Source organism: Pinus tabuliformis, chromosome Q (assembly GCF_031772625.1).
Source record: "Pinus tabuliformis cultivar Carrire ecotype Pingquan chromosome Q, CPIR1, whole genome shotgun sequence".
Lineage (NCBI taxonomy): Eukaryota > Viridiplantae > Streptophyta > Pinopsida > Pinales > Pinaceae > Pinus > Pinus tabuliformis.
In genome coordinates, this window is record NC_142296.1 from 644089772 (window position 1) to 644117101 (window position 27330).

Consider the following 27330-nt stretch of genomic DNA (forward strand, 5'->3'; position numbering starts at 1 on the left):
GGTTCTGCACCTTTAGTTGCTCCACAATGCTGCTCCTCCAAACTCCAATAAGCCCGATCTCAAATCACTGAAGCCTCCGATCAAATCTTGACCATCCGTTGTATCCTCCAATCCGATGGTTGACATTACTCCCGACCGTTTAAACTTGCACGCCTATTAGCCACCATCGATTTGCACCCAAAAGATCCGATGGCTGTCGTTGATATTGGGTAGCTAACAAGCGCGAGGATTAACCACCCAATAAAGTGGCTTCCTCTCTCCTCTCGCTACCACATGTCATTTGATGACTGGAATTGGCGCTCGTCCTTCAATACTTCTTACGGTTTTGAGGTTGCCCGAAATCCACTTTCACTGTTACAAAACCGCCTTCCTTCGTTAAAGTTCATTGATGAGATATTCCTCTATCTCCTCAGTGATTGGATCCTAGCCATTGATCTTCAAGATCCAACGGCTGCTGAGCACTGACACTTTACTCCTTCGCTCCTCCTTTTTACTTAGTTTTTACTCTAAGTCTTCAGTTCTTCTGTGGTTTTGCTCTTCTTCAAAGGTTCAGCTTTTCTGTTGTTTTACTACGCGATTCCTCTTGAGTTTGGCTTTAATCCCTCTAATGGATTCAGTGACCGATTATGGTCCTCCGAATCGCTCTTCTCTTACATAGTTCTTCAGAACTCCGCCTTTTGCTTCCGTTGCTCAGCTACCTCTGAGCTTTACTCTTCTGTGAAATCTCACTTTGTTATTTCACCCTAGAGTTTCCCTCTATTCCTCAATTGGATTCAAGGATCCATTCATGATTCCTCTTAATCATTCTGTTCCTCTGCGTCCTTCAGAATTCTACCTGCAAACTGTCATAGAGCCTACGAATTCACAAGTAATTCATTCATGAAATACTCTTCAACACACTGACACAGTCAGGAATAAACATCTATATATATAAATATAAATAGTCAATTACATATCCGAGACTCTGTGTCTCGCACATGCCTGTTCTTCAATATCGTGGCCTCCTTGTGCTCTGCCCGTAGGCTTACATTTATGCCAAAAATTTATTTTGAACTAATCCTGGTTCTACTCCTAAATCCTATGAACTGACTCCTAAATCCTCTGTCCACTTCTACTTCAATTAATTCCTAAAAGCTCGCTTTCATCCCTCGAATCATGAAACTGTTTTAAGAGTCCTGATTGACTTCTAACTCTTGTCATTTATTCACCACTCATGTTCTCATTTATTTGAGAGCATTTACAACTTCCTTTCACTATCTAATTAATTTCTATTTTATGCACTCAAAAGCCTAATATTACATCAATTTATCACTTAGGAATCAAACTTCCTAAAAATACATGACCCCCTATGTCTACTTAATTACAATGATTTTCTCTTGGTTTGAATGCTCCTACATCAGACTCCCAAAGTAGAAAATATTAATGATCTCCTAATCATGTGTCTTCTGATCTTTGTCTTCCTGGATCCCATACATTGTTTTGTAACTGCCCAAATGTCTTGTTCCCTTGCTTCTCCTATACTTCTGCTGTCTTCTACTCCATCTTCTTCTTCTTGTCAATCAGGTTCAAGTTCCAATTGATTTTTCTTCCTACTGCTACCATTTTCCTCCATTTGGACTGCTTCATCATTAGTTTCCACATTTCTTCATTTTCTTTTTCCAGCACATCTTTGGGCTGGTCCATACTCTGCCCCTTACTTCTTCCTCTTTCTCTTTGCTTCACGTTGATGCTGTTGTCCATTAACTCTTTAAACTGCTGCTGGTTACTTCCTCTTTGTAGTTGTTGGCTTACTTTTTCTTCTTCTTTTGCTCTTGTTCCAACTTTTTCTCTGCTTACTCCAACTTTTTCTTTGTTTGCTGCTTCCCTATCATCCTTTCCCTCTTTCATGATTACCTCTTCCTATATTGAATCATGACTGTCCAACACTCCCTCTAACAATTTCACATCTTTTTTCCATGGATTGAATTCTTCCACAGATTCTTCTTCTTTCATCTTTATTTGGTTGTTCAGTTGTGCCAAATTTCCTTCAACATCTGCAACAAAACCTGCACTCATAAAACACTTGTTAAAATTAAAAACATAAGGCTTTTTTGCCTTATCTTCCTTTGGCAACAATTCAATTTGCTGCTTTGTTTCTTTCTCCTCTGTCAGCACATCAGTATGTTGTGTTGAATTCTCAAAAGAACTCATGAGACTATCAACTAGTCTCTCTTCCACATCATCTGCTCTAATGATGTCTTCTTGCTCTTGTCCACCATAGTGAACTCCTTCCTTTGTAATCACACTCTCATACTCTGAATTTCTTAGCAAATATTCTAGCAATGCAATTTCTTTGTGACACTTCATAAGTATTTCATCATCACTTATGTTTCCTGCATTTATACACAAATTATTAGTTTGGAAATCATAAGGTTCAATAGTCTCAACTGTTGCTTCACATATCAGCTCTTCAAACTGAATTTCATCTCCTTCTTCCATAAGAAATTATTTATGTGTTGTCACATTTTCAAATGTCAATGCATTATTAAGTTCTTTCTACTGCAATAAATCACTGCTTCTCTCATTTAAGAGACATTCTCCATCCTCCTTTACTTTAGATTTTTTATCTTCTGAAAGATACTCTTCCATACTTCTGACAGCTTCAAAAGATTACTCATCCTCTGCAAAACACTCCTTTGTTAGTGTTCCTTATCCCAAGGTTAAATCCTTTGCATAGGGTTCTTCCTTCTTAACATCTTTCAGTAGATGTCCTTCTTTATTACTATCTTTCTCAACAACTTCCATGGCTATTTCCACTGTGCCTATCATCATGGTGAATTGATGATCCTTTACTATGTTTTCAGCTAACATAGTCTCTTGTATTTGTTTTTAAAAAATAACATTAATCAAACTCATTTGATTACCTTTCTGAGACAATATTCCTTCATTCTTCATGAGAATAAGATCCTGATTCCTCATCTCTATGACAACTTTTATAGACTCATCCATAGACTTTTCCTTCTGTATGTAGTCAAACTCTTCTTCTTCTGAGAAGTTTTCTTTGTCACCTTTTAATTCTAGATCTTCATCTCCTCTGAAGATATCTTCAAAAGGTTGCTTTTCTCCTGCAATACCTACCATCATACACAAACTATCAGTTTTAAAAACATAAGACCCTATGGTCTCATTGGATGCTTCAACCTACATATCTCCTTGTTGTTCCAAGTTCTCTTTATGACTCAAAAATTCTTCGGTGGTCTCCTCTTCAATTTCTTCAAGCCCTTCACTTGGTTGCTTGATATTTTTCCCCAACTATATACGAGACCTATCTATCTCATCTTCTTCCAAAACAGAATTTAGATTATGCTTGTCTTCTTCCTCCTTTATGACAATATCAACAAATTGTCCTTCACCGGTTTCACCTGCAAACATACACAAATTGTCAGATTTAAAACAATGTGAACCTTTGGCCTCACTTGAATTTTCAGTCTTCAAATCTTCATCTTCAGTCAGCATCTCCTCATGCTGTTTTGAACTATCCCAATAGTCCATGAGATCTTCACTTGGTCTCCATTCTTAGCTTCAGTGTAGTCTTCACTTTCTCCCAGAACTTCTCCCCATTCTGGTTCACAAATGGACTCTTCCATTTATAACTCAACTTCTTTGAGTTTTCCCATCAGCCACTTTACTTGCTTTTGTTGTAGCCTTCTCTGCATCTCATGCCATTCCACTGGCTTCTTCCTCAAGACCCAGCCTAGTCTCTAGCTTTCCTCAAGTATTCTCCTTAATGCATCGAGTTGTTCTTTTAACTCTGCAATCTCTTTGTCAATTTCCTCTTGAATCATCCTCTTGCCATTTGCCTTGGCATCCTATTTCTTCGTCTTTTTTCTACTATGGCTTCTCTCTGAACCTTTGCTATGAATATCAGTAGTCATCCTCTTCTCCTCTTTCTTCATGAGCTCCTTACTCATCTGCAACAAGTCTCTGCAACAGCTAGTCCTCCTCGCTGCAATCTTGCCTCACTAAGCTCTCCTCACTCAATCTTTTTGTAGGCACGGTTCCTCTGTCTGGAACCTCCTTTTGAGCAACACCTTTTCTCCTTCTAGGCTTCTACAATCTCTCACTCTCTCTTGAGAACACTTCAATTGTCCTCTTTGTCCAATCTCTTGTTGGATTCTTCAAGTTCACTGCCACTTCCCCATCAGAGTGCTTTCCTTACTCTTTCTTCAAGAACACATCTAGTTCTCCTACCACAGCTTCTCTTGCTATCACTTGTGCATTAGTGTAAAAACACACATTCTTAATTTAAAATATAACATATTACCTCACCTTCAAGATCTCAGTATGATCTTGTTTCACCATTCCACCTGTACTTTGAATGGATTTCCTCTGTCTCTTGCATCTGCAAGTTCTGCTACACATCTCCTCTGTGTGCCTTCCTTCTGTCAGATTAGAATCTGATCCTTCCTTGCCTACATAAACACCTTAACACATAACTTTTCTTTTAATTCTTTCACATAGAATTTCTCTATTCTGTTTAACCCCAATGGTTTTAATTACAACCCAGCTCTGATAACAAATGACGTAGGGTTACCCCCGCTTAAACCTCCTATCGGAATTTTATCAACCCTCGAGCCTTCTTATAAGACTTTGATTAAAGCCTTTCATTAATCCTTCCTATCGGGACCTTTAAACCTTCATAACCTTCATTATCCCTTTAAGCCCGCATATATATAACCTTTCCCTTTGCTAGCCTTGGTTACATATATTTTAACGCATAAATGCTCTTTTCCTTTATAAACCATTTACAAAGGAAAACCCCACAAAACATACCTTTTTCCTCCTCTGTACGGCTTCTGCACAGCTATCGAGGTTTCACCTTTATCGCAATCGAGGATCGCAGTTACCCACGATCTTACCACATATATTCTCTAACACCCCTTTGACTCCAATAAGTGACCATCGGAATGATAATATATGTTTTAGCCTTAAAATACTTGGGCGCGACACTTTAACACAATACAGAAAATACAGGGGAAAACCCCGCTACAACCCCTTGGCCAGATCTCAAATATTATACACTCGTCGCTATAACTCCGTTAGGTCTGCACCTTTAGTCGCTCCACAACGCTGCTCCTCCGAACTCCGATAAGCTCGATCTCCAATCACCGAAGCTCTCGATCAAATCTTGACCGTCTGTTGTATCCTCCGATCCAACGGTTGACATTACTCCCGACCGTTTAAACTTGCACGCCTATTCTCCATCATCGATCTTCACCCAACAGATCCAACGGTTGTCATTGATATCGAGTAGCTAACAAACGCGAGGACTAACCACACGATAAAGTGGTTTCCTCTCTCCTCTCACTGCCACGTGTCGTTTGATGAGTGGAATTGGCGCTCGTCCTTCAATACCGCTTACAGTTTTGAGGCTGCCCGAAATCCACTTTCACTGTTACAAAACTGCCTTCCTTTATTAAAGTTCACTGATGCGATATTCCTCCGTCTCCTCTGTGATTGGATACTGGCTGTTGATCTTCAAGATCCAATGACTGCTGAGCACTAACACTTTACTCCTTCACTCCTCCTTTTTACTTATTTTTTATGCTAAGTCTTCAATTCTTCTATGGCTTTTCTCTTCTTCAAAGGTTCAGCCTTCCTGTTGTTTTATTGCGTGATTCCTTCTGGGTTTGGCTTTAATCCCTCTAATGGATTCAACGACCCATTATGGTCCTCTGAATCGCTCTTCTCTTGCGTAGTTCTTCAGAACTCCACCTTTTGCTTCCGCTGCTCAACTACCTCTGAGCTTTACTCTTCTGCAAAATCTCACTTCGCTATTTCACCCCAGAGCTTCCCTTTGTTCCTCAATTGGGATTCAAGGATCCATTCATGATTCCTCTGAATCATTCTGTTCCTCTGCGTCCTTCATAATTCTACCTGCAAACCATCACATATCCTACGAATTCACAAGTAATTCATTCATGAAATACTCTTCAACACATTGACACAGTCAAGAATAAACATCTGTATATATAAATATAAACAGTCAATTACATATCCAAGACTCTGTGTCTCACACAGGCCTGTTCTTCAATATCATGGCCTCCTTGTGCTCTACCTGTAGGCTTACATTTATGCCAGAAAGTTCTATTGAACTAATCCTGGTTCGACTCCTAAATCCTCTGAACTGACTCCTAAATCCTCTATCCACTTCTACTTCAATTAATTCCTAAAATATCTCTCTCATCCCTCGAATCATGAAACTGTTTTAAGAGTCCTAATTGACTTCTAACTCTTGTCATTTATTCACCACTCATGTTCTCATTTATTTGAGAGAATTTACAACTTCCTCTCACTATCTAATTAATTTCTATTTTATGCACTCAAAAGCTTAATATTACATCAATTTATCACTTAGGAATCCATCTTCCTAAAAATACATGACCCCCTATGTCTACTTAATTACAACGATTTTCTCTTGGTTTGAATGCTCCTGCATCATCATCTAAAGCCATAATATATATGCCCTCATTTGAGGCTAGTGATGGAAGATTGTAATGAAGCTTTGAAGGTTATGATTTTAATTTAAAATTGGGTCATTATATAAGGAGAATTATTTTGTGATGAAAGATGTCAAGCTAATCATATTGATTATAATCCATGATATTAGGATCTTAAATTAGAAATTTACTGAGATATGATGAGAAATTCCTTAAAATCCATTATGGAAGATGGACCTTAATATTTGACTATAGGAGTTATGGTTAAATTTTGATCTCTATTTGACTTTATGACATCAAGTTGTCTATGATGATAAATACTAGAAACATGTACCAAGAATGAGAACGAGAAATTCCAGTTACCAAGAACATTTTTCTAGGCAAACAATGTTAGCCAAGAATGTGAAATTTCAATTTCATTGCCACATTCATTGGTTTGACCATGAATATCAAGTTGCATGCATGCTTGTAGAAGCTCTATTCTCACTGTGCTTAAGCTCTGGGATCGAGGGTCATGTCTAGTAAGAGGGTAGCAGATGTGCAGGATTTCATGGAATAAGGAAATGCATGTACCAATGAGGAGCATATGTTGATACATGACATCCTTTCGACTGTTGTGGCCAGAGAAAATTATATGGAAGGAAACAATGCTCCATTATTCTTTTTTATCATCTCCTGTTTCTGAGTTAGCATGCTTCTATTGTACCATTTCATTATGCCTATGCCATGTAAAGATCAAGTTGAGTTAATTTTACATTTGATTTCCAATATATTCAACAACTGAATATATTTGTTTTCCCTGTGTAGGTTGGATGATGGGATGACACACTCAGAAATAGGGGCAATGTAAAAGAAACACTCCCAAGAGAAAGAGGCTGAAAATAACATTTTCTTATTTTAATTCAATGGCTGGAACTACAGGTTACTTTGTTACCCGATCTTTCGAATGCATGTTGAAAGGGTCCACGAGAAAGAAGTATGGCAATCTTCAAAAGGCTCTTAAATCATGCTTGGGTTGGTATTTGGTCCTCCTTTAAGTTCTTAAAAACAATCTTCTTATTGGTAACATATTGTCTGTTCAATGGTATTAGTGTCCATATGCATTTCACTCTTAATTTCTCAGTCTGTTTATTGAAACTGTATCTGGTTTTCCATTTAAAGAGTGTAATATGTTGTTGAAATTTACTAAAGACAAGTGGCATATTGCATATAGTCCTAAAAGGAGTATACAAAATTCTTCTAAGCTTTGATACAAATATTGGGAGAGTTTGTGCCACTAAGGATTTTTTTTGTAAGTTGTTTGAGATCAGTGCTATATATTGTTTCAATTATTTTTTAAGTGACAAAATTAAAAATGATTTGAGCATAGGTTGTCCATCGATGTTTTTAATGTCGTGATTCTTTCACCTCATGGTTATTTTGGGCAAGAAAATGTTTTAGGAATGTCTAAGAATACAATGATTAATAGGTAAACAATTTTTTTATAATTGCAATGTCCATTCCATGATATCCTCTCTTTATTGTTTGATTATATTTTAAGCGTCACTTTTGATTTTTCTTTGTATTTTAACTATGAAATTGAAAATAATTGGTATCATGCCCATTTAAATAGCAACCAAAGCTTGAATATGAAACTAGCATTACACGATATTGATTGAAATTATGTTAATTGTTTCGTGTTGAAATATTTTCATGACTATTAGAAAACTTTACTTTCATGTTGTTATTTGAGCACATGTTGTTTATATACTTGACCAAGTTCATGCGTTAGAAAATGAGATGTTGTTGCAAATAAAACAACAAGGATTAGACATCACACCTCAGATTATTTGTTTTCAAATGTTATTTATAGCTTCATATTTCTAGAATGTAACTTAGTTAGCATGATTGTGCCTAAGCTTTCCCTGAAGGTTGAACACTAAGTTACTAAGGTGTTATTTTCTATGGTCACATTTTATTTTCTTTGTTTATACAAGTCATCTAACCACATAGTGGCCACTATTGCTCAACGAAAGAAATCATGTTTGAGCTTCTTGCTTTTATGGGGAAAAATGACTTTAACATTGTTGATGTTGAGGTATATGTCATATAAATCCTTTATACTCTACTTTAGTTTATATTCTAGTGTTCATCGTATTTCATGTATTACACTCTGCACTGTATCTTCTTTTGTTTTCAGAAAAGGAATTCAATATTGATGGTCAACAACAGGATTTGAAGAAAGAGGAAAACAATAACACTCGGGCGAAAAATGAAAAAGAGAGAGAAGAGAACCATTCTAGTGATACGCTTAAAGTCAATATCCCACATAAGACACACACATAGAGATTGATAGTAAAGTCTCCAGAGTTGGTGAATTCACTTGCAATTCTTTGGAAACATAATGAAAATGTTTTGTAGTGATGAAACAACATTTCATGTGTAAATTGTACTCTAGCCAATATTAAGTTGTAAACTCATTTTGTAATACTTGACATTTCATATAATATAATTTATGCGGTTGAAATTATTTATAATTGCACTTGATATTGTTTATTATTGTAATTAACATATATAACTTTGCATTTTCATATTAGATGAACCAGTGCACATTGTATAACATATTTTTAATTTAGTCACAAAATCATACTGCGTAATTTATGTTGATTAACAATGAGAACATAAAATCAATTGAAAACTACTAAATTAGTAGTTTATATTGATTAATTATGAACACAAACAAAATGAATATACAATTAAATTATTTGTTTACAATAATTATTAATGAAAATAAATGAAATGAATATAAACTATTAAATTAGTCATTTATATAATGAATATGAAATTACTGAAAAATATAAATGACTACTGCAAATGATAAATTTTGTATTACAAATGACAACTAAATTTTACGTATATACGACTATTAGTAGCTAATTTATAGTATCTTATAACACAATCAAAATTTAGTCATATTTCTTTGCTCATTAATTGGTTTCAAACGATGACTAAAATTTGCATACATATGACTATTAGTAGCTAATTTACAGTATCTTATAACACGACCAATATTTTGGTCATTAATTGTTTTTTTTAGGTGACCATATAATAATATTTGTGTTGTATATTTGGCCATTAATTGTGGATATTAATGACCAAATCAATGACTAAATTTTGGTCATAACACGACCAATATTTTGGTCATTAATTGTTTTTTTTAGGTGACCATATAATAATATTTGTGTTGTATATTTGGCCATTAATTGTGGATATTAATGACCAAATCAATGACTAAATTTTGGTCGCGTTATAAGATACTGTAAATTAGTTACTACTGGCCACCGTTTGAAAAATGGTCGTTTATATGCAAATTTTAGTCATTTTTTTAGTAACTAATTAGCCATTTTGTACTAGTGAAACATGAACAATGTCTGTTCTAACCTGAAAATGAAAAAATCGTACTTTACAATAATAAAAAATTGTGAATAAAAAACAAAATTTTAAATTCTAAGAAAAAAATCATGACCAAAATTAAGATAATTACTAAGATTTATCAAACGAGAAAACATCGATGATTCTAATATCCCAAACCTATTGTGCTAAAATGCATGGTCAATAGAGAAATTCTTCCAGTGACCCCTAAACTTCCATAGAAAACTTGATTTAGAAGCATGCTTAAGCAAAAAACGTCAATGAACAAATAAGCATATGATCTCTCTAATTTAATATTATTAAATCTCCAGTGTTGTTATTGTACTATCCATTGTTATCATATCCTATGTATGTGTAAATTCCAGGAGATGTTGTCTAATAATTGACTTGATTTTATTAAATTGGCCCAGGTTTGGTTCTTAGTGTATTCAGTGATGATCTTACTTGAAAGAAGACACAAAGCAATATGCCTTTAAAGGAACACCTTCCACCTAACCCTTTTGCTCTGTATTTCTTTTCATGAGAATGACATTTTTTTTATCAGAGTGTTTCTAGTGTGATGTCTGAGATTGATTTTCAATAGTGTCTACAATTGAATGTTTGATTGGATTTAATTGTACATCAGAAACATCATTTCTCTCTACATAATTAATTGAAACTTGCTATGTTGTTGAAAAAAATTGAATCTAGTGCATAATTGTTTTTTTCTTCAAGTTAAAGATAAGGTTCAACCTTTATTTGTTTCAAGCTAGATTAAGCTAGCATGAAGAATAAGGATTTTCGTTTAAGCTTATGACATAAAAGAAAATTTGCAAGGGATTCCAAATGGTTGTTTTTGGGAAATGTTTGTATGTAAATTGTGAAAATCTTGATTATTATTTTAAAATTTTATATTTAGAATTAAATAGGGCATAAGATTTACAGGTCCTTTAATTACAAATTTTGTGTGCATGTAAAGTTTTGGTAAAAATGAATATTTTAGTCATCATTAAGTTAATGTAATTAAATTTATTGAGCTACTCTGTATTTTATAAATAAAAATTTGGGTGCATGTAACGTTTTGGAAAAAATGAATATTTTTGGTCATCATTAAGTTGAATGTAATTGATTTTATTGAGTTACTTTGTATTTTGTAAATAAAAATTTATGATTATTAGCAGATTTCCAATTTTAAAATTTAGCATTAGGCTCTATCTTTTACGAGATGATCTTCTCAAATCTTTTATTCCTTCGGTGTACCTCTGTACTTGTAGGGGCAATTGCTAATTATATCCTCTATACCTGTAGGGGCAATTGCTAATTATATTCAATGCGTTAAGAGTGAAAAAGACACGACATAATTCACTTCCATTTAAGTTCTCAAAAGATATTATTGGGTTCACTATTGTATGTTTGTCAACTATAAATCACCACAAAAATTGATTGATTAATCGATAATCTAATCTCAATTTCGAAACTTATGCTCGCAATAAACAATATGTTCAAGGTTATTGTTGATGTAAATGAATTCATTTTTGCATTTCTCATTCAATGGTGAATATAAAAAAAAATATGGATGGAAATTAATATTAAAATTTAAAAAGTTCAATTTTATTTACTTTTACTATAAAAATTATAAATTGTTCATGGAATTTCATTTTTGCATTTCTCATTCAATGGTCAATATAAAAAAAACATGGATGGAATTTAATATTAAAATTTGAAAAGTTCAATTTTATTTGCTTTTAGTATTAAAAAAAAAATTATAAATTGTTTGATGGAATTTCATCAAAATTTAAATTTTTAATAATTTTAATATTTTATGAAATAAGTTTTTGATGAAATTTAATCAAAATATTCAAATTTTTAATGATTTTAAGAATTTTATGATGATTCATAAGATAAAATAATTTTATACTACGAAATAAAATAAAATAATTTATAATATAAAATAAATTTATATTATAAAATTCCAGTGAATAAAAAAATAGAAAAAATCCTTTTTTTTTAATTAACAGACTTAGAAATATTAACTCTTAAAATTTTAAGAAATATTTTGTTGAAAACTTACGTATACACGTGTCTGTCAATTAGTTTGAAAGTATTTATTTGGAAGCACACTATGAAGATCGAAATTTGTAGCTTAAGGTGGTGTTACACGCACTTATCTAGTAGCACAACATAAAGACGAGGAGTGGTCTACGTTATCAAATGACGGAAAAAATGAAAGAATTAAATCAACATACTTTATGTCGCTTATATTCACTGTTTCCCTATGCATCTTGTGGTGGGTTAATGTAATTAGGTAAATTCATAAAGTCAATTTATAGTTAACTGATTTTTTTCACGGTAAAATATCTCTCTTTTTGTTATTTCTTTGAAAAGGGAAAAAAATACGTTTTCAGATGTTTTCCAATCAGTGACTTAGGTGAAGGCTATACTTTCCAGCTGTCTGGTAAAAACAACAAAGTTTCATGTACAGAATTCAAGTAAAATAAGAGATGTTTGAACATGTGAAAACTGGAACAACAGAAAATGTAAGTTAGATAGCTATACACAATAAGACTCCTGTTACAAAAAGAAACTAAATAGACTGCTCCAGTTCAGGTTGTTCCTATGCTGGGCCTGAAGGCTTTACTTCTGTATTGTTTTAGTTACCAGCTTTGACCCAGAAGCAGGGCACTGAGAGTTAGTTCATATGTGCAATAAGAAAAGAGAGAGCCTCTTAAAGAATTGGGTCTGGGTTCATCTCTAAAATGCTTTTGAGAGACTATCTATTGTATTGTTGAATTTTCTATATATGTATTGGAATCTAATATTTTGGAAATGAGTTTTTAGATTCTTATTATGAGTTTTTAGATTCTCAATTTTGTGTTTCCAGGCTGCTAGATTTCAAACCTCAAGGTGAGCCTCTCTTACGGTCTATCAATAATACATTTAGAATAAGATATCTTTTTATGTTTTTTTTTTTAAATTTAAAATAAGATATTTTTTATGTTTTTTTAATTTAGTGAATATCCTGAGTGCCTAAACAACGATCAATTCTGATCTGTTTTGGTATTTGTTCCAGGACCAAGACCAATTCTGAAATGAACTGAACTGATCTATTATTTGTCATATTTTCAAGGCCCTCCTCCACAAACCTTCACTTAAACCTTCACTTAAGATGCTCCATTAAAGAAGCCCAATGGAAAGTCCTGCTGAATGGAAAGATAATGTACTCTTCTCTGTAATTTTCTTTTCTAGAAAGGAAAATATTCCCTGAAATGAGATATGATATTTGAGACCTGGATCTTTAACTGATTATGTGTCCTTGCGAACTCAATACTAGAGACCACCAGAAATTATTATATCTAACAATAAACAATTATATCTAACAATAAGCAGGTTTCGCTTGTTTTATTACTTTACAGTCTATGCAAGGAATAAGCAGCCCTGCTGCATGTTTCATTTGTTTTGTTACTTGACCATCTCTAAGGTTGCCCCTTATGGTTTGGTCACACCAGATTCACTGCAAAAGGAGTACGAACATTATGTTTTCCATCGCTCCACACGAGTGTACCGAAAACATATCCTTTGGTGGCAACCTTGGTTGCTGTAAAAACTACGTCGAAAGATAGCTTCTTGGAAGTTTCAGAGAATTTAAGAATTTCTGGAGAGACCTTCACACTCAAACCCGGAGGTGCACCAATGGTAACCTTGTAAGTAGGTGCGACATCAGGACTGATGTTTGTGACGCTTCTGCTTACGGTTGTGCTCCCATTCACAATATTTAGCTTGGAAATGGCTATGCTTGGATAGTTCATGTCACTGATCAGATCCACCTTTGCACCAGATGGACACCTATAGCTTTCATTCGCCGCAATGAGCATGATATTCTTAGAGTCCAGACCGTAATTACACATAAAGCGGAAGTAATCATCGGTTGATGTTTCATATACAAGCCCTGGTTGCAGAGCTCCTATTGGATTCACTACTCCGGATCCAAAATCAAATGGCGTGCCAGAGATCTCTGATTCATTAGTCAATAGTTCCCCCATATTGTTCCTGACAATAGCTGCCATATACATTAGAGTACAGATGTTAGAAAAAGTGGCTGTGATATACTGTCGTTGAATCAGCCAAACACCCATTGCCATTAACATTGACTACAATGACTAGTTGAATTAATTCCTATTGTAAATGATTGTGAATCAACATTTGACTTCATGGATGGTCCTGAACTAACCCTTGGAAAAAACTTGCTTTAAGGGATTATGCATTTCAAAGTACTAAATTAAATTTAGGCATTACTGAAATCATAAATATCCAGTCTTTCAGAATAAGGGGGAAAAGGTCTCCAGGTTTTGGTCAATGTGATATTTGCATTATTACACGATGTATTTCAAGAATAAACCCTGAAAAGTACCTGTTGTCATCAGGGCTGATCTGATAGCAGAGGAGCTCCAAGTAGGATTGATAGATTTTACAAATGCAGCAGCTCCGCTAACATGAGGAACTGCTACGGATGTTCCAGACATCATGTTAAATGCGGTAGGAACCGTCCCTGAAAGAACTGTGTCTGAAGGATCTGTTTCCACCCACGTATTGGGAGGATTCCATGCAGCAATGATATTCACACCTGGTGCGCTGATGTCTGGCTGCAAATATCAATTAAAGCGTTCATGTTGTGATCATCTCTCATAATTAGCTTCTGAATGTTAATTAAGCTAAATGGACTCTGAATCAGTGAGTACTTACCTTGAGAATGTTCTGGGTCAGCCTTCCAGGTCCTCTTGACGAAAAGGATGCAATAACAGGAGCGGGCTTGTAATTTGTGACAACCTCTGTTGGAGTAATTGTTGCAACAGGATTTCTATAATGACAAGGCTTAGAAGATTACAAACAGCCACACTGTAATTGAATATCCAAATGAATAATTCATCAATATAAACATGTGACAGAGAATAGGCTTAAACGCACCTGGTTGAGTTTATGTAAGAAAAGATCTCTGTTGCAGACGATGTACTTACTGTAGTCGCTGCAAAGGTGCCGGAGTCATATGCTTCAACTATCTGTAAATCGTCCACAAAAATCATGCCTATGCCTCCAGCGTCCTGGACTATGTATTTCATTGCTTTCTTCGATGTAACTGTGGCATTTGAAATACAGAGTATAACCTTTCCTTTCGCTTTGCTTGCGTCTAAGGATTCTAGAAGACAATTGCTGGAGAATACCTTCCTTAGAATTTCTCCTCATGAAAAATATGATTATAAAATTCCTACATTATATGGTTTAATGTCCCTAAGACAAATCTGCGCTGGAAAATCAATGTAATTTACCTTGCAGCTGCTGGGTAACTGGAGTTGTCAGGAATGCTTCCTGCGTACACAAGCGGGTGCACTGCCGATTGGCTGAGATTCGAAAAGGTGATGCCCTTACCCTAAATACACAGTACAAATCTTTAACGCCAGATCCCCAAAATAATGGATCTAGAAATCATGAAAAATATTAAATAATTTATATACATTTTACAAAATATCTGTCATAGAACCAATCTACATCTGACTGATTTCCAAAATTGTTGCCCCAATTCGAGAGATTGACACACAGCTGCGTTTTATTGCAGGTTTAGTCGACATCTTTATTAAATAGTCTTTAATACCATTAGGAACAAGCATGAAATTCTCATTATTATCCCTGTAAAAACAGGGCATGCTCGTGAATGGCGGAATCTATTAGTGAAGTGCTGAACAAATGAAAGTACTAATTGTTGTGTAAAGTGAAAAAACATGATACTTTTAGGTTTGTTTTCCCTTGTTCTCACCTGAATAATCTTACCGTTGCCTAACACAACGTTTGAGAGGAATTCCCGGTCGATTGAGGCCGCTCCAACGGTAAAAATCCATGGCGCAGTATTAATGGCTGTTTGAGATTCAGGTCCGCTGTTTCCCACAGAGGATACAACCAGAATTCCTTTGTGAGTAGCATGAAATGCTCCTATGGCAATTGGATCATTCACAAAATCGGAACAGGGCCCATACCCTTGTCACTGAAGCTGGCTGCTTCCGGCCAAATGCCTTCGGATAAAAGATTATTTTCCAAGAAGTTATACGAATTGTTTAAAAAAACAAATAAAAACCATTAATATAAACAGAGCACTCTTAACATATTTAGAAATTTCATTCTCATTGATATCATATAAAGAAAAGAAAATTATGTTCAAATTTTTATTAATGTCTGTTTTTAGTTAAACTAGTTGTTACTGGTTAAGGGCTAGTTAGCAGTTTTTTACTTCTATTTATTACATTGTCTGGATCTGGTTCCTCATCATACTAAAAATGAACCACACTAACCTTTATGAGAATATATTTTATGGAATTTTTCCAAAAAAAAATTGTTAAAAATATTATAGATCACAGAAATTTTAACTCCCAAGATTATATTATTATAAATCATTTTTATCTAAATTTAAAATAATAATTTTTATAAATAAATACTTATATATATATATATATTATATTTTAATTTTCAGATTATTAATTATTTTAGTTTTTGAGTTTTTATTGGAATTTAGTGAAATAATTTATTATCATTATTTTTGAATATAAATAGATTGAGACTTTTATTGGACACTTGCATTATATAGAATTCACCAATCAAAGTCTAAATCAGATGGAATTTCAAAAGCTGGATATTGCCTTATACCTGTATCTAGAAACCCTATTATGACATCAGCGCCAGAAGACTTTGGTTTTCTGTAAGAAGAGCCTGCCATGGCCAAGTCCTTTTCTAAGTAGCCCCATGAGTGTGTTGTATGAAGGTTTAACACTGGATCAAGGAACACTGATAACACTCCTGCTTTCCCTGCTAAATCATGGGAATATATCAGAATACCAACCTGGGCGCTTAGTCATTAAGAAACACAGTCGTTAACGAAACTTACCAGCTAATGTAGTCGCTTGTTCTTTGGATAATAGAGCTGCGAATCCATTAAAAGCAGAAGTATAGCTACGCACCAGAGATTGCTTTGCGTGTCTGGGACTGCAAAGGTTCAAATACACCCCAACACACACACATAAATATAAGAACAATAAAATCAATTCTGAAATTTGAATATTTATTTCATAATTTGATACCTTTCGAGAACAGACGAAAGAACCTCCAGATGACTGTTTACAAGCTGTTCTCTATTATTGTGGGGTAAACTCCCCATGTATACAATGTGCACCTGCATGTAGATCAGTGAAATTAGCGACATTAAAACTGAGTAATGTTGCAGCGAAAAGAGAATTAATTTGAAGAAATTAAGAGTCCGCACCTTTCCATCCTCGGCAATGGCGAGGCCGAACAGCAGAGTGCAGAGAAAATGCAATGCGAAATAAAGCTTGAACCCCATCACTAAAATTCCTCACTACTATCCACTTCTGTCTACAATCAATCTAGATCATGAGAACGGTCTGTTGTAATACTTTGGTGGGGGGTGGAGCTTTATATAAATGAGATCGAGCAGAGTGAGTGATGTCGGTACTGGATCTGACGATGGCCATTTTCGATTTAGATTCGTTCAAATCCTTACAGTGCCAATGTTGAATGGACGTGCTTACTGTATTAACAAAAAGTCGCAATGGCGTCGTCAACTTGCGAATGTGCGAAATGCAGCGCAAAAATTATAGATAAATTGCGTTGCAAGCTGCATCCAACCCTTTTCGCGGCGACTGTTTACTTCCACTTTTGTTTTAGTGGTTTTCTAGATGAAAACATGATGTGCTCATAATGGAATGTTATCGTCGGCATATTGGGAAGTTCGACCAAAAATACTTACGATATAATTATATCAATTTCATTGTCAAATCAGTTGCCAAAGATAATTTTTTAATGGAAGTTGATTCATACTTTTAATTAAAAAAACCATATCAATTTCATTTTCAAATCAGTTGCCAAAGATAATTATTTAATGGAAGTTGATTCATCGTCTTTAATAAAAAAAACCATGTTCAAAATTTTTAATTAAAAAAAACCATGTCCTTGAAATAATCTGTTGGTGATCTTTAATTGTTGGTGATCTTTAATAATCTGTTGGTGATCTTTAAGAGACAAGCTTTTGTTCCGGCCAAATAACCTGTATTTTAAAGTCAAAGAAAAACAAAATTTTTGCCCACCAAAAACAAATTTCATAGTTTCATCGGCTGCGTTGTGCCTCTTTTTCTCTCTTCCAGCTGTTAGATTCCTTTAAACGGCTCTCAGTGCCTTCTCGGTTGTCATTCCGTTCATCTCTCGGCCCCCTGGTTAAGCCCACCCGCCATCTTTCCTATAGTTTCACAGTTGCGTGTTGCGCTTCTCCTACTCCGTTTGGTTCACCTACAGCTATACTCATTATTACCCTCCATGTTGGTTCATCTTGTTTTTGTCAATGATTCAATGCCATATTTTTGTGCATGTTTTGAGAGGGATCAAGGTGCAAATCTTTTTTTGGAATGAGAATTTCAATGAATGTTTGCATCTCTAGGGATTTGATCTATCTCGGCCCATGATAGATCCAATATTATATGGCACCTCAAGGGATTTCAGCCCATGATAGATCCAATGTTATATGGCACCTCAAGGGATTTCAGCCCATGATAGATCCAATGTTGGATGGATCTAAGCTGGTTCCAGTTCAGGGAAATAATGTCACATTTTTAGCTTATCATTATTATGTATATGTTTGAGATTAACTTCAAAATTCACATGTTTTCTTTGCTTGGCATAACCATATCATTCTCTTCTTTAATTTAGTCTATGTTGCTTATCTTGAATGGTTGGTACATCTTTGTTTGCATGCTTTGAGTGGTTTGTGCGTTTATGTGTTTGGATTTGGATGATAATGTTTTTGAATGTTATAGTTGTTGTGTTATATTTTTATGTGTATGTAATTGTCTATTAATAACTAGTTGGTGATGAAGAAGAGAGACAATATTTTCAATAGTTTGCACGAAGATTGATACTACTGATCTATTTCATTTAATTTTAGGTACCACAACTTCTCACAAATAATTAATTCTTAATAGTTTCCCTCTAAGTATTACTAAATATATCTTGACCAGTAGTTTTAATAACTTATTGGGTCAATATTACTCTTGAAATAATTTGTTTCTTTGCTAATGTTTTAAATAATTTTTTTCCTTCTAGAATATTTTGATGATTTTTTTAATATATATTCTATTTTGCAAAGTAAAGAAATAATGTATTTGTGAATTTTTTTAATGAGTGGCCATATTTATAAAATCCCTACATCCAAACAATTCTCACATCTCTTTGAAGAATATTTTGATTTGTTTTGAGTGTTTATAAATATATTTTTTCCTGGTATAAATATTTTGAATACATTGTTATATGCAATTATGTATTAGTATTTTTGAATATATTTTGAATATATGTAATTTTCTATTAGTAATTAGGTGGTGATGAAGAAGGGAGACAATCTTGTCCAGGATTAATTTGCAGTTTGAAAGAGGATTGATTTTGCACATCTATTTCATTTTAATTCTAGGTATCACAAATTTTGACAGCTAATTAATTTTTAATAGTGTCCGTCTAGGTATTACTAAATATATCTTGAAAAATATATTTTTTAATAATCTATAGCCTCAAGATTAACATCTAATGCAAGCAATCAAATAGCATTAGAAAACAACATCTACACTTAAATGAATTCATCTAATGCAATAAATCAAATTTCATTTAATGCAATAAATCAAATGAAATTAGAAATCGACATCTGCACTGAAATCAATGCATCTAATGCAAACAATCAAATAGCATTAGAAATCTGCATCTACACTGAAACAAATGCATATAGTGCTAGAAATCAAATAGGATTAGAAATCAACATCTACACTGAAATCAATATATCTAGTGCAAGAAATCAAATATAATTAGAAATCAACATTTACACTGAAATCAATGCATCTAGGGCAAGCAATCAAATAGGATTAGAAACTACCATCTACGCTGAAATAAATGTATTTAGTGCAAGAAATGTTCTTCCCTCTCTCCCCCTCCACCTAATCTTGAAAAAAAAAACCTAATAATTTACAGCCTCAATGCTAACAACATCTAATCCATCTAATGCAAGCAATCAAATAGGATTAGAAATCAACATCTAAACTGAAAAACAATGCATCTAGTGTAAGCAATCAAATAGGATTAGAAATCATTATCTACACTGAAATCAAAGAATATAGTGCAAGAAATCAAATAGGATTAGAAATCATGATCTCTACTGAAATCAGCGCATCAAGTGCAAGAAATATTCTCCCCTCTCTCCCCCCGCCATATATATCTATATCTCCCTCCATCTCTCATTCTTTGTCTCTCTATCTCACCCTCCCAAACACACACGCTCTCTCTCTCCACATCTATCTATATTTCCCTCCCTCTCTCCCTCTCTCTATCTCTCTCTTTTTCCCTTTCTTCACCTCCCATCTATATCTCTATCTCCCTCTATCTCTCCTTTGTCTCTCTATATCACCCCCAAAACATACACACTCGTTCTCGATATCTATATATCTCTCCCTCCCTCTTCATATCCATCTCCCTTTCTCATCCCTTTCTCTCCATGTCTCCCCCTTCTATCTCTCTTCCCTCCTATTCTACTCTCTCCCTCTCTCTCTATCTCAATTATCTCTCTCTCTCTCTCTCTCTCTCTCTCTCTCTCTCTCTCCTCCTTTTTATCTCTATGTCTTTGTTCTTACCTCCCTCTCTCTCTCTACCCTCCTCCCTCTCTCATGTCATCTCTCTCTTCCTTCCTCTCTCTCCCTTTCTCTCCCACCTCCCTCTATCTCTCCATCCCCCTCCCCCTTCTCTCTCTCTCTTCACTTTCCAACTCAGTCACTATCTCCCTCCCTCTCTCCTTCTTTGTCTTGCTATCTCACCACAAAACAGACACACTATCTCTCCATCTCTACCTTTTCACTCCCTCTCTCTCTCTCCCTCTCCACTTTTATCTCTCTATGTATTTCTTCCTCACAGCCTCTCCCCCCCTCCAATTCCATCTTGGTGTCCCTCCCTCTCAAGTCCTCTGTCTAGTCCTTCCCCTCTCTCCCTTTCTCTCCTACCTCCTTATCTCTCTCTCTCTCTCTCTCTCTCTCTCTCTCTCTCACTATCTTTGCCCTCCAACCTTGTCACTATGCCCCCCCTCCCCCCTCCTCCTCTCTCCCCCCTCCATCTTTGTGTCTCATCTCTCTCTTACCCTTATCTTTCTCTCTCACTCCTCTATTTCTCTCTCTCTTCATTACTCCTCTCCCCTCTCCTTCATTATATATCCATCTCTCCGTCTATCACTCTATGTCTCTGTTCTTCCCTCCATATATATCTAGAGTTAATTATATATCATGATATATTAATATATATTATAACATAACAAAATAAATATTATATTAAATTTAATATTGTATTAATCCAAAGTTATTAAATCTAATAACATTAATATTATAATATATTACTATTAATATTAATATCATAATATCAATATTAGATTTAATGATGTTTTTTACATAGCATGATAAAAAAATTTATAATAAAATTACATCAAATTAATATATATGGTTTTTCCTTTTAAAGATTCATTTTACAAATATTTAATTAATAGAAGTATTAAAAGATTTTGGAGCTGATTTTCGATTCTTTGTGTTGAATTAACCTTTTTTCTTTTTTCTTTTGATTAGAGAAATGGTATTGGCTTGAGTATAGAGTAAAGATGTTTAAAATTTTACATAATTTAGAACTTTAATGTGGTAAATCTTTCATTAAAGGTAAATTTATGATCCATTCAAATTCACATATATGATAAAAGGGCTATTAAACACATTCGTGATTTAAGATTCAAGTGAATGTCCTGGCCAATATTAGCAAAAAAAATATTTTTATTGTTTTTTGAGGATGTGACATACTTACACATTGGGGTCACACTGGAATGTAGAATGCACCTATTAGTGCAATGAATAAATTCCCCTGATGCCCAGGAATTCCACTACTTAAACATTTACAATCCATTATATGTAATAAAAATATAAAAAATGTCTTCTCTGTATTCATCTATTTTGACTATGAACTAAGCCTATGGGAGAGGAATTGAGCCCACTTCTTTAATTATGTTAACCTAAAAGTACCTGAAATTCAAAATGTCGGCAATAACATGTAATCCTTCTTTTCGTATAGCATCTGCAACCATGTTTAATTCCCAGTAGATGTGTTGGAAAGATATAATTGGAAAAGACAACTTAAGGGATATGATACGTTCCAACTAATTGCATAGGTTTGGAGGAGCAAAATTAGTGTGACCCATAACACCATCAATGAGTGACTTTGAATCTCCATGTATATGAATGCATTCCATGCACCTTCTCTTGGAAAACAAGAGAAATCCCCATAGTGCCAAGATCTCAACTCTTGTATTTTTTTCGCTCCCACAATGCCAAGTTAATTTGAAATGTGTTCTATTGCAAATTCTGAGCCATGCCCCACAGCCACAAAAATTGCCCTGTGCCACTCCATCAAAAAAACCTATAGGAAATTGAATATTAGGGGAAATATTATGAAACATAAAATATTTTATGGTCGAGGTTCTTTCCACTTGAGTGTCCATCCATGTCCCAATGTTGTAGCATATTTTTTGAACACTAATAGGAATACCATCAAATATTCAAAGGTTCCTTGTTAGTCAGACTTCTCAGAACAAGAACAAAGGGATTGATTTATGTTGGCCCCCTCTCGTGACCCACTAACCAAGGCATAGTTCTAGCGAGTGAAATTGTCTGAAAGGAATATGATAGAGCTGGAGAATCCTTTGCCATACATGTGAAGTAGTCAGGCATTCAAGGAAAAGATGAAGACCTGTTTCAATTGATTCCCGACATAAAGGCACCAACCTGGACCATGGAATCCCCTCTTGTAGAGGTTCTCCCATGTCAAAATTTTATTGTGCCAAGCCAACCAAGCGAAGAGTATTATCTTCAGGGGGACTCTCCACTTCCAAACTTTTTGAAACCAACATGGAATTGTTAATGAAAAAATTTTGCACATGATATACCTGTATCTGTCCATGATTGCTACAACTCCTTGGTGAAGTTTTCCTCCCCAGGTGAGAATGTCCCCCTTCTCCTCTCTATAAAGTCTCGACTATTTAAGATATTGCACAAAGCAATTCCATTCAGTTGCTTTTTTACCATCTAGGCCTATTTGTCCTCGTTGTTTCCAAATTAGATACCATCCACTCCAATGCCGAATGACCTATTCCAAGAAAATCTACCCCCTGGCATGTTGACTGTTTATTGTATCCTCTGAGAGTTTTGAAGTTGTATTGACACCTAAGAATTGATCGATCCTAATCAAAATGTGATTTCCTTTGCCGAAATACCATTTAAGCCTTTGTAGAAGCCAAAATTTTACCTTGTGAAAACTCAACCAAATGTAAGATATAGATTTAATGCCAATATTTCCCTCTCTGAACCAGTTAGTGGCATCCTTACTTTTCAAATATTTTGCACAAATAATATTCCTCCATAATCCATCACCAAATAGATCCCTCCATTGATCTTTAATCAATAGATCCCAACCAAAGACTCTTGAATCCATATAGCCCTAGCCCCCAAATTGTTTGGGGACGATGATCAATTCCCATTTAATCAATTGATATTTCTACATCTCACCAGTGCTCAACCACAAGAAGCGAGAGAGGATACTTCAGATGTTGCTAATAATAGATGAGGCGAGTGCAAAAATGTGAGCCCAATATACAAAAAATTGTTGTAGAACTACCTGTATGAAGGTAATTCTCCCTCCTAATGAAAGCCGCCTATGAGTCCAACCATGTAATCTATTTTGAAAATTTTCTAGAAGCCAAAACCAGTCCACCGACCTATAATTGTTTGACTTTAGTCTGATTCCAAGGTAAGTGAAACCTTTGACCAATGGCTTGAATCCAACACCAAAAATACCTGCAATGAAATCTATCTCCTCCTCATCGCCGTTTGAAAACATAAGCATTGATTTACTACTATTAGCCTCCAACCAAAATGTCTCTCCATATCGCATAAAAATGTAATGTAGTACTATCTGATGTGATATGGAAACCATCCCAAAGGTAAGAATATCGTAAAAAAAAAATAAAAAAAATAAAATAAAATTGAAACATTATTCCATTTAGCCAATCTGAGACCAATGAAAATACCTAAGGCCTTTTCCTCATTAATTTTTAGACTTAGATTCTCCATGACCAGAATGAAGAGCAAAAGTGAAAGAGAACAACCCTCTCTCAATCCCCTTTCTGCCCAAAAAAACTTGATGGATATTCATTAATTAGAACAATGAACCACACCAAAGAAACACATGCCATTATCCAATCCACATTGTGCACAACAAGCCCATTTTTTGTCAAAATAAGGTGCAAGAAAGACTAGTCTACACAATCATGTGCCTTTTGTAAATCCACCTTCATAACTACTACCACGATATTCTTGGTGTGAATGGTGTGAATACATTTCTGAGTCATTGCAATAGAATCATGAATCAAACGATTATGTTGGAAGTCAAATTTCTCCCAGGAAATGAATTTCGAGAGGTTTTTCTTTATGTGCTCCGCTATGACCTTGGAAATTAATTTGTAAATGATATTACATAGTGAAATTGGCTTGAAATCTAGGAAGGAGGAAGGGTCATATTTTTTCAGGATTAGAGTTAGGAGGGTAAAGTTTATGGCCCCTGAAATCTGTCCAGACAACTGATATTTTTCAACCAAATCCAAGAGGTATTGTCCCATCAAATCAAAAAAATGTATGAAAATTTCCATTGTCCAACAGTTCAGGCCTAGATATTTGTCCTTCGCGAATGAATTCAAGACCCATAGTATCTCTTCTAGAGTTACAGGGCGAAAAAGAGCCTCATTTGATTTTTCATTAAACATGGAAGGATAGTCTTCTGATCCCCATATCTGATCAACGATGTTAACTCCTTCTCGGTCCTTGTAGAAATTATCAAATTATGAGACTTCTTCTCTCTTAATCTCCTCCGGAGAATGAGCTGACTCCTCATTATTTTTTTTAATATTTCAAATTGCATTGATTTTTCTCCTATGATTCGCAATATGGTGAAAGAAACGAGTATTTCTATCACTTTCATGAAGTGATAAATCCCTGCACTTAAGACGTTGGATAGTTTCTTCGATCTCTAAAATGTGCCTCTTCTTCGCCTCCAGTTCCTTCAGATGTTCTAACAGAGAGTGATCTGAACTTATACAAGAATGAAACAGAATATAGATATACACGTAAACACAGAGATGCAACATAAATAAATCTTCATTTCATTAACATCAAAGAATTGAAAGATGCTTACAAGCGCAGAATGGAAATAAACTAGCTTGAAAGATGGTATCTTATCTCTGGGAAGAGATGTGGAGGCTACATCCCTATGAACTGTGTTACAATGAGGCTCAAGGGTCTTTTTATTATCGAACAACAAATGGAAACCCTAAACAACCAAAACCCTAACCCCAAGAGTGTAGAATTTCCTGTAGATTCACAAGCTCATTCAAGTTACTAAACCATAGGACAAGAATCTACTTCTACTTTCAACCAACGGAAGCCAATAGATCGATGAAAACAATATGAACAAGAAGAAGATAAATCAATGGCATATAACACAATAAGTTTTCGTGGGGAAAGCCACTTCTCTAGACCCTACCTATCTGTATTGCATTAAATCATAAATATGAGTGAAGATACAAAGCTTGTCTTCACTAGAACAATTCCACACAAGTATGCTCAACTCTCTATGTCACAAGTCCACTATTAGCCAAAACTTGCGCAATTTCCACTGCCTACCAAGCCCCTATTTCCTTGCGCAACTCCTAAGATGAATAGCCATTATTTAAAGGGAATTCATGCTTCCAAAACTGCACAATCGAAAGATAGGTCATTCTCTGATTGCATGCATGATATTTGCAGTTCAGTAAATCATACAACTGATAGTACACTGTCCCTACACTTTAGTCTCAACTGGGTCTTTCTCTAAACCGACATGCATGAGTTTATAATGAGGGAATATTCAATTAACTAGATTAACACTTGTGGAAGCACTAGTGCACCAACAACTGTTAGTCCTCTATTAGTTCCACAAACAACTAGAACTAATTTAACTGACCATAACTTGGTACACTGAGTTAATCTAATTACAACTCAAATAAACTCATCATGGACCCCTAAAAATTAGGGAGAAGATATACCTGACTACAGAAAGACTTCCAAATCGAAATTCCTAAGCTAATTAAGGTAATTAAACTTAATTAACTATTTACAAGTTGCTATGAGAAAAGAATTACAATTTAATTCTCAATTTAATTCAAGGACAAATTAAATTGGAATTTCTGGATTTTATTTTTAACATTTCTTGTTGCTATTTTCAACACTCCCTCTCAACAAGAAATGAAGTCAACTCAATCCCGATATTGAACCTTTGGAATGTTCTACATGCAACACTTCTCTCTAGTTTTTTTTCTACAATAACTCCAGAAACAATAAACATCCAACCTGAATCAGTATGATGCATCTGTCATCAAAGTCTTTGACTGTTATTGCCTCTATCGACTAAAAACTTTTCGCTTCTGCTGACTCTACCTTTCTACACTATTGTCAAACCTTCTCTGCACTCTTCAATATCTGACTACTCTAACCTCTGTCACTCTAATCTTTGATTGCATCAATCACCATTGATTCCTCTCGCTACTATGTACTTTGGGCTCCCGTAGCAAGGTACGATCCATGAGATAAAGCCTCTCAATGGACCCTTCCTAATTTCAACCCTCTTTGGACTATCACTTCACATCACCCCACCTCACACCTGGAGGTATGGTTGCATGTCCTCCCTCTTCCCACTCGGCTCAACATTCCCCCCTACTGGAGGTCTCTGCATGAGTGGATGTCTCCACTCAGTCTCCTCTCCGCTTCTCCAATTTTGGTTTCTCCACAATTGTTTGAGACTAGTTCTTATTTACTTGAGTGGATCTCTCCACTCAGTCTCCTCTCAACTTCTCCAGTTTTGTCTGCTCCACAATTTCCTGAAGCTACTTCTGAGGCTTCTTCTAGGGCTGCATGTTGAGAGGTAATTTCATGTTATGAAACCAGCTCAAGAAAAGATAGAAAAGATAGATCAACGCCTTAGAATTCAGCCTCTTCGAGGGGGCAACCTCCTTTACATTACATAAATGAACAATTCTTGGATGATACAAATGAAAAGACCTCCTTTCTATGTATAGGAGTCTAAGGGGTCATAACATAATCAGAGCCGACATAACAATAATAATGTAAGGGCACAATAATAACAATAGGGGGCTTCTATGTGGCACAATAGTAACAATATGGGCACTACATGGGTACATCAATATAATAAGTTGGTTGTACTAATAACAATAAGGGGTTACACTAGTAGTATAGGGGCCTAACATGCC

At 34.9% G+C, this 27330-nt stretch overlaps 1 protein-coding gene across 1 annotated transcript; it reads right to left on the reverse strand.

Moving 5' to 3' along the window:
• Positions 1-13126: 13126 nt before the first annotated feature.
• Positions 13127-17419, reverse strand: LOC149221118 (CO(2)-response secreted protease-like). Its single transcript, XM_089387327.1, has 10 exons — positions 17170-17419; positions 16988-17079; positions 16795-16892; positions 16557-16715; positions 15676-15893; positions 15191-15291; positions 14832-15074; positions 14610-14724; positions 14278-14509; positions 13127-13926 (listed from the first exon to the last, which is right to left on the reverse strand). Exons 1-10 carry the CDS (start codon positions 17245-17247, stop codon positions 13367-13369), a joined length of 1896 nt encoding a protein of 631 aa, XP_089243453.1. The 5' UTR covers positions 17248-17419; the 3' UTR covers positions 13127-13366.
• Positions 17420-27330: the final 9911 nt, after the last annotated feature.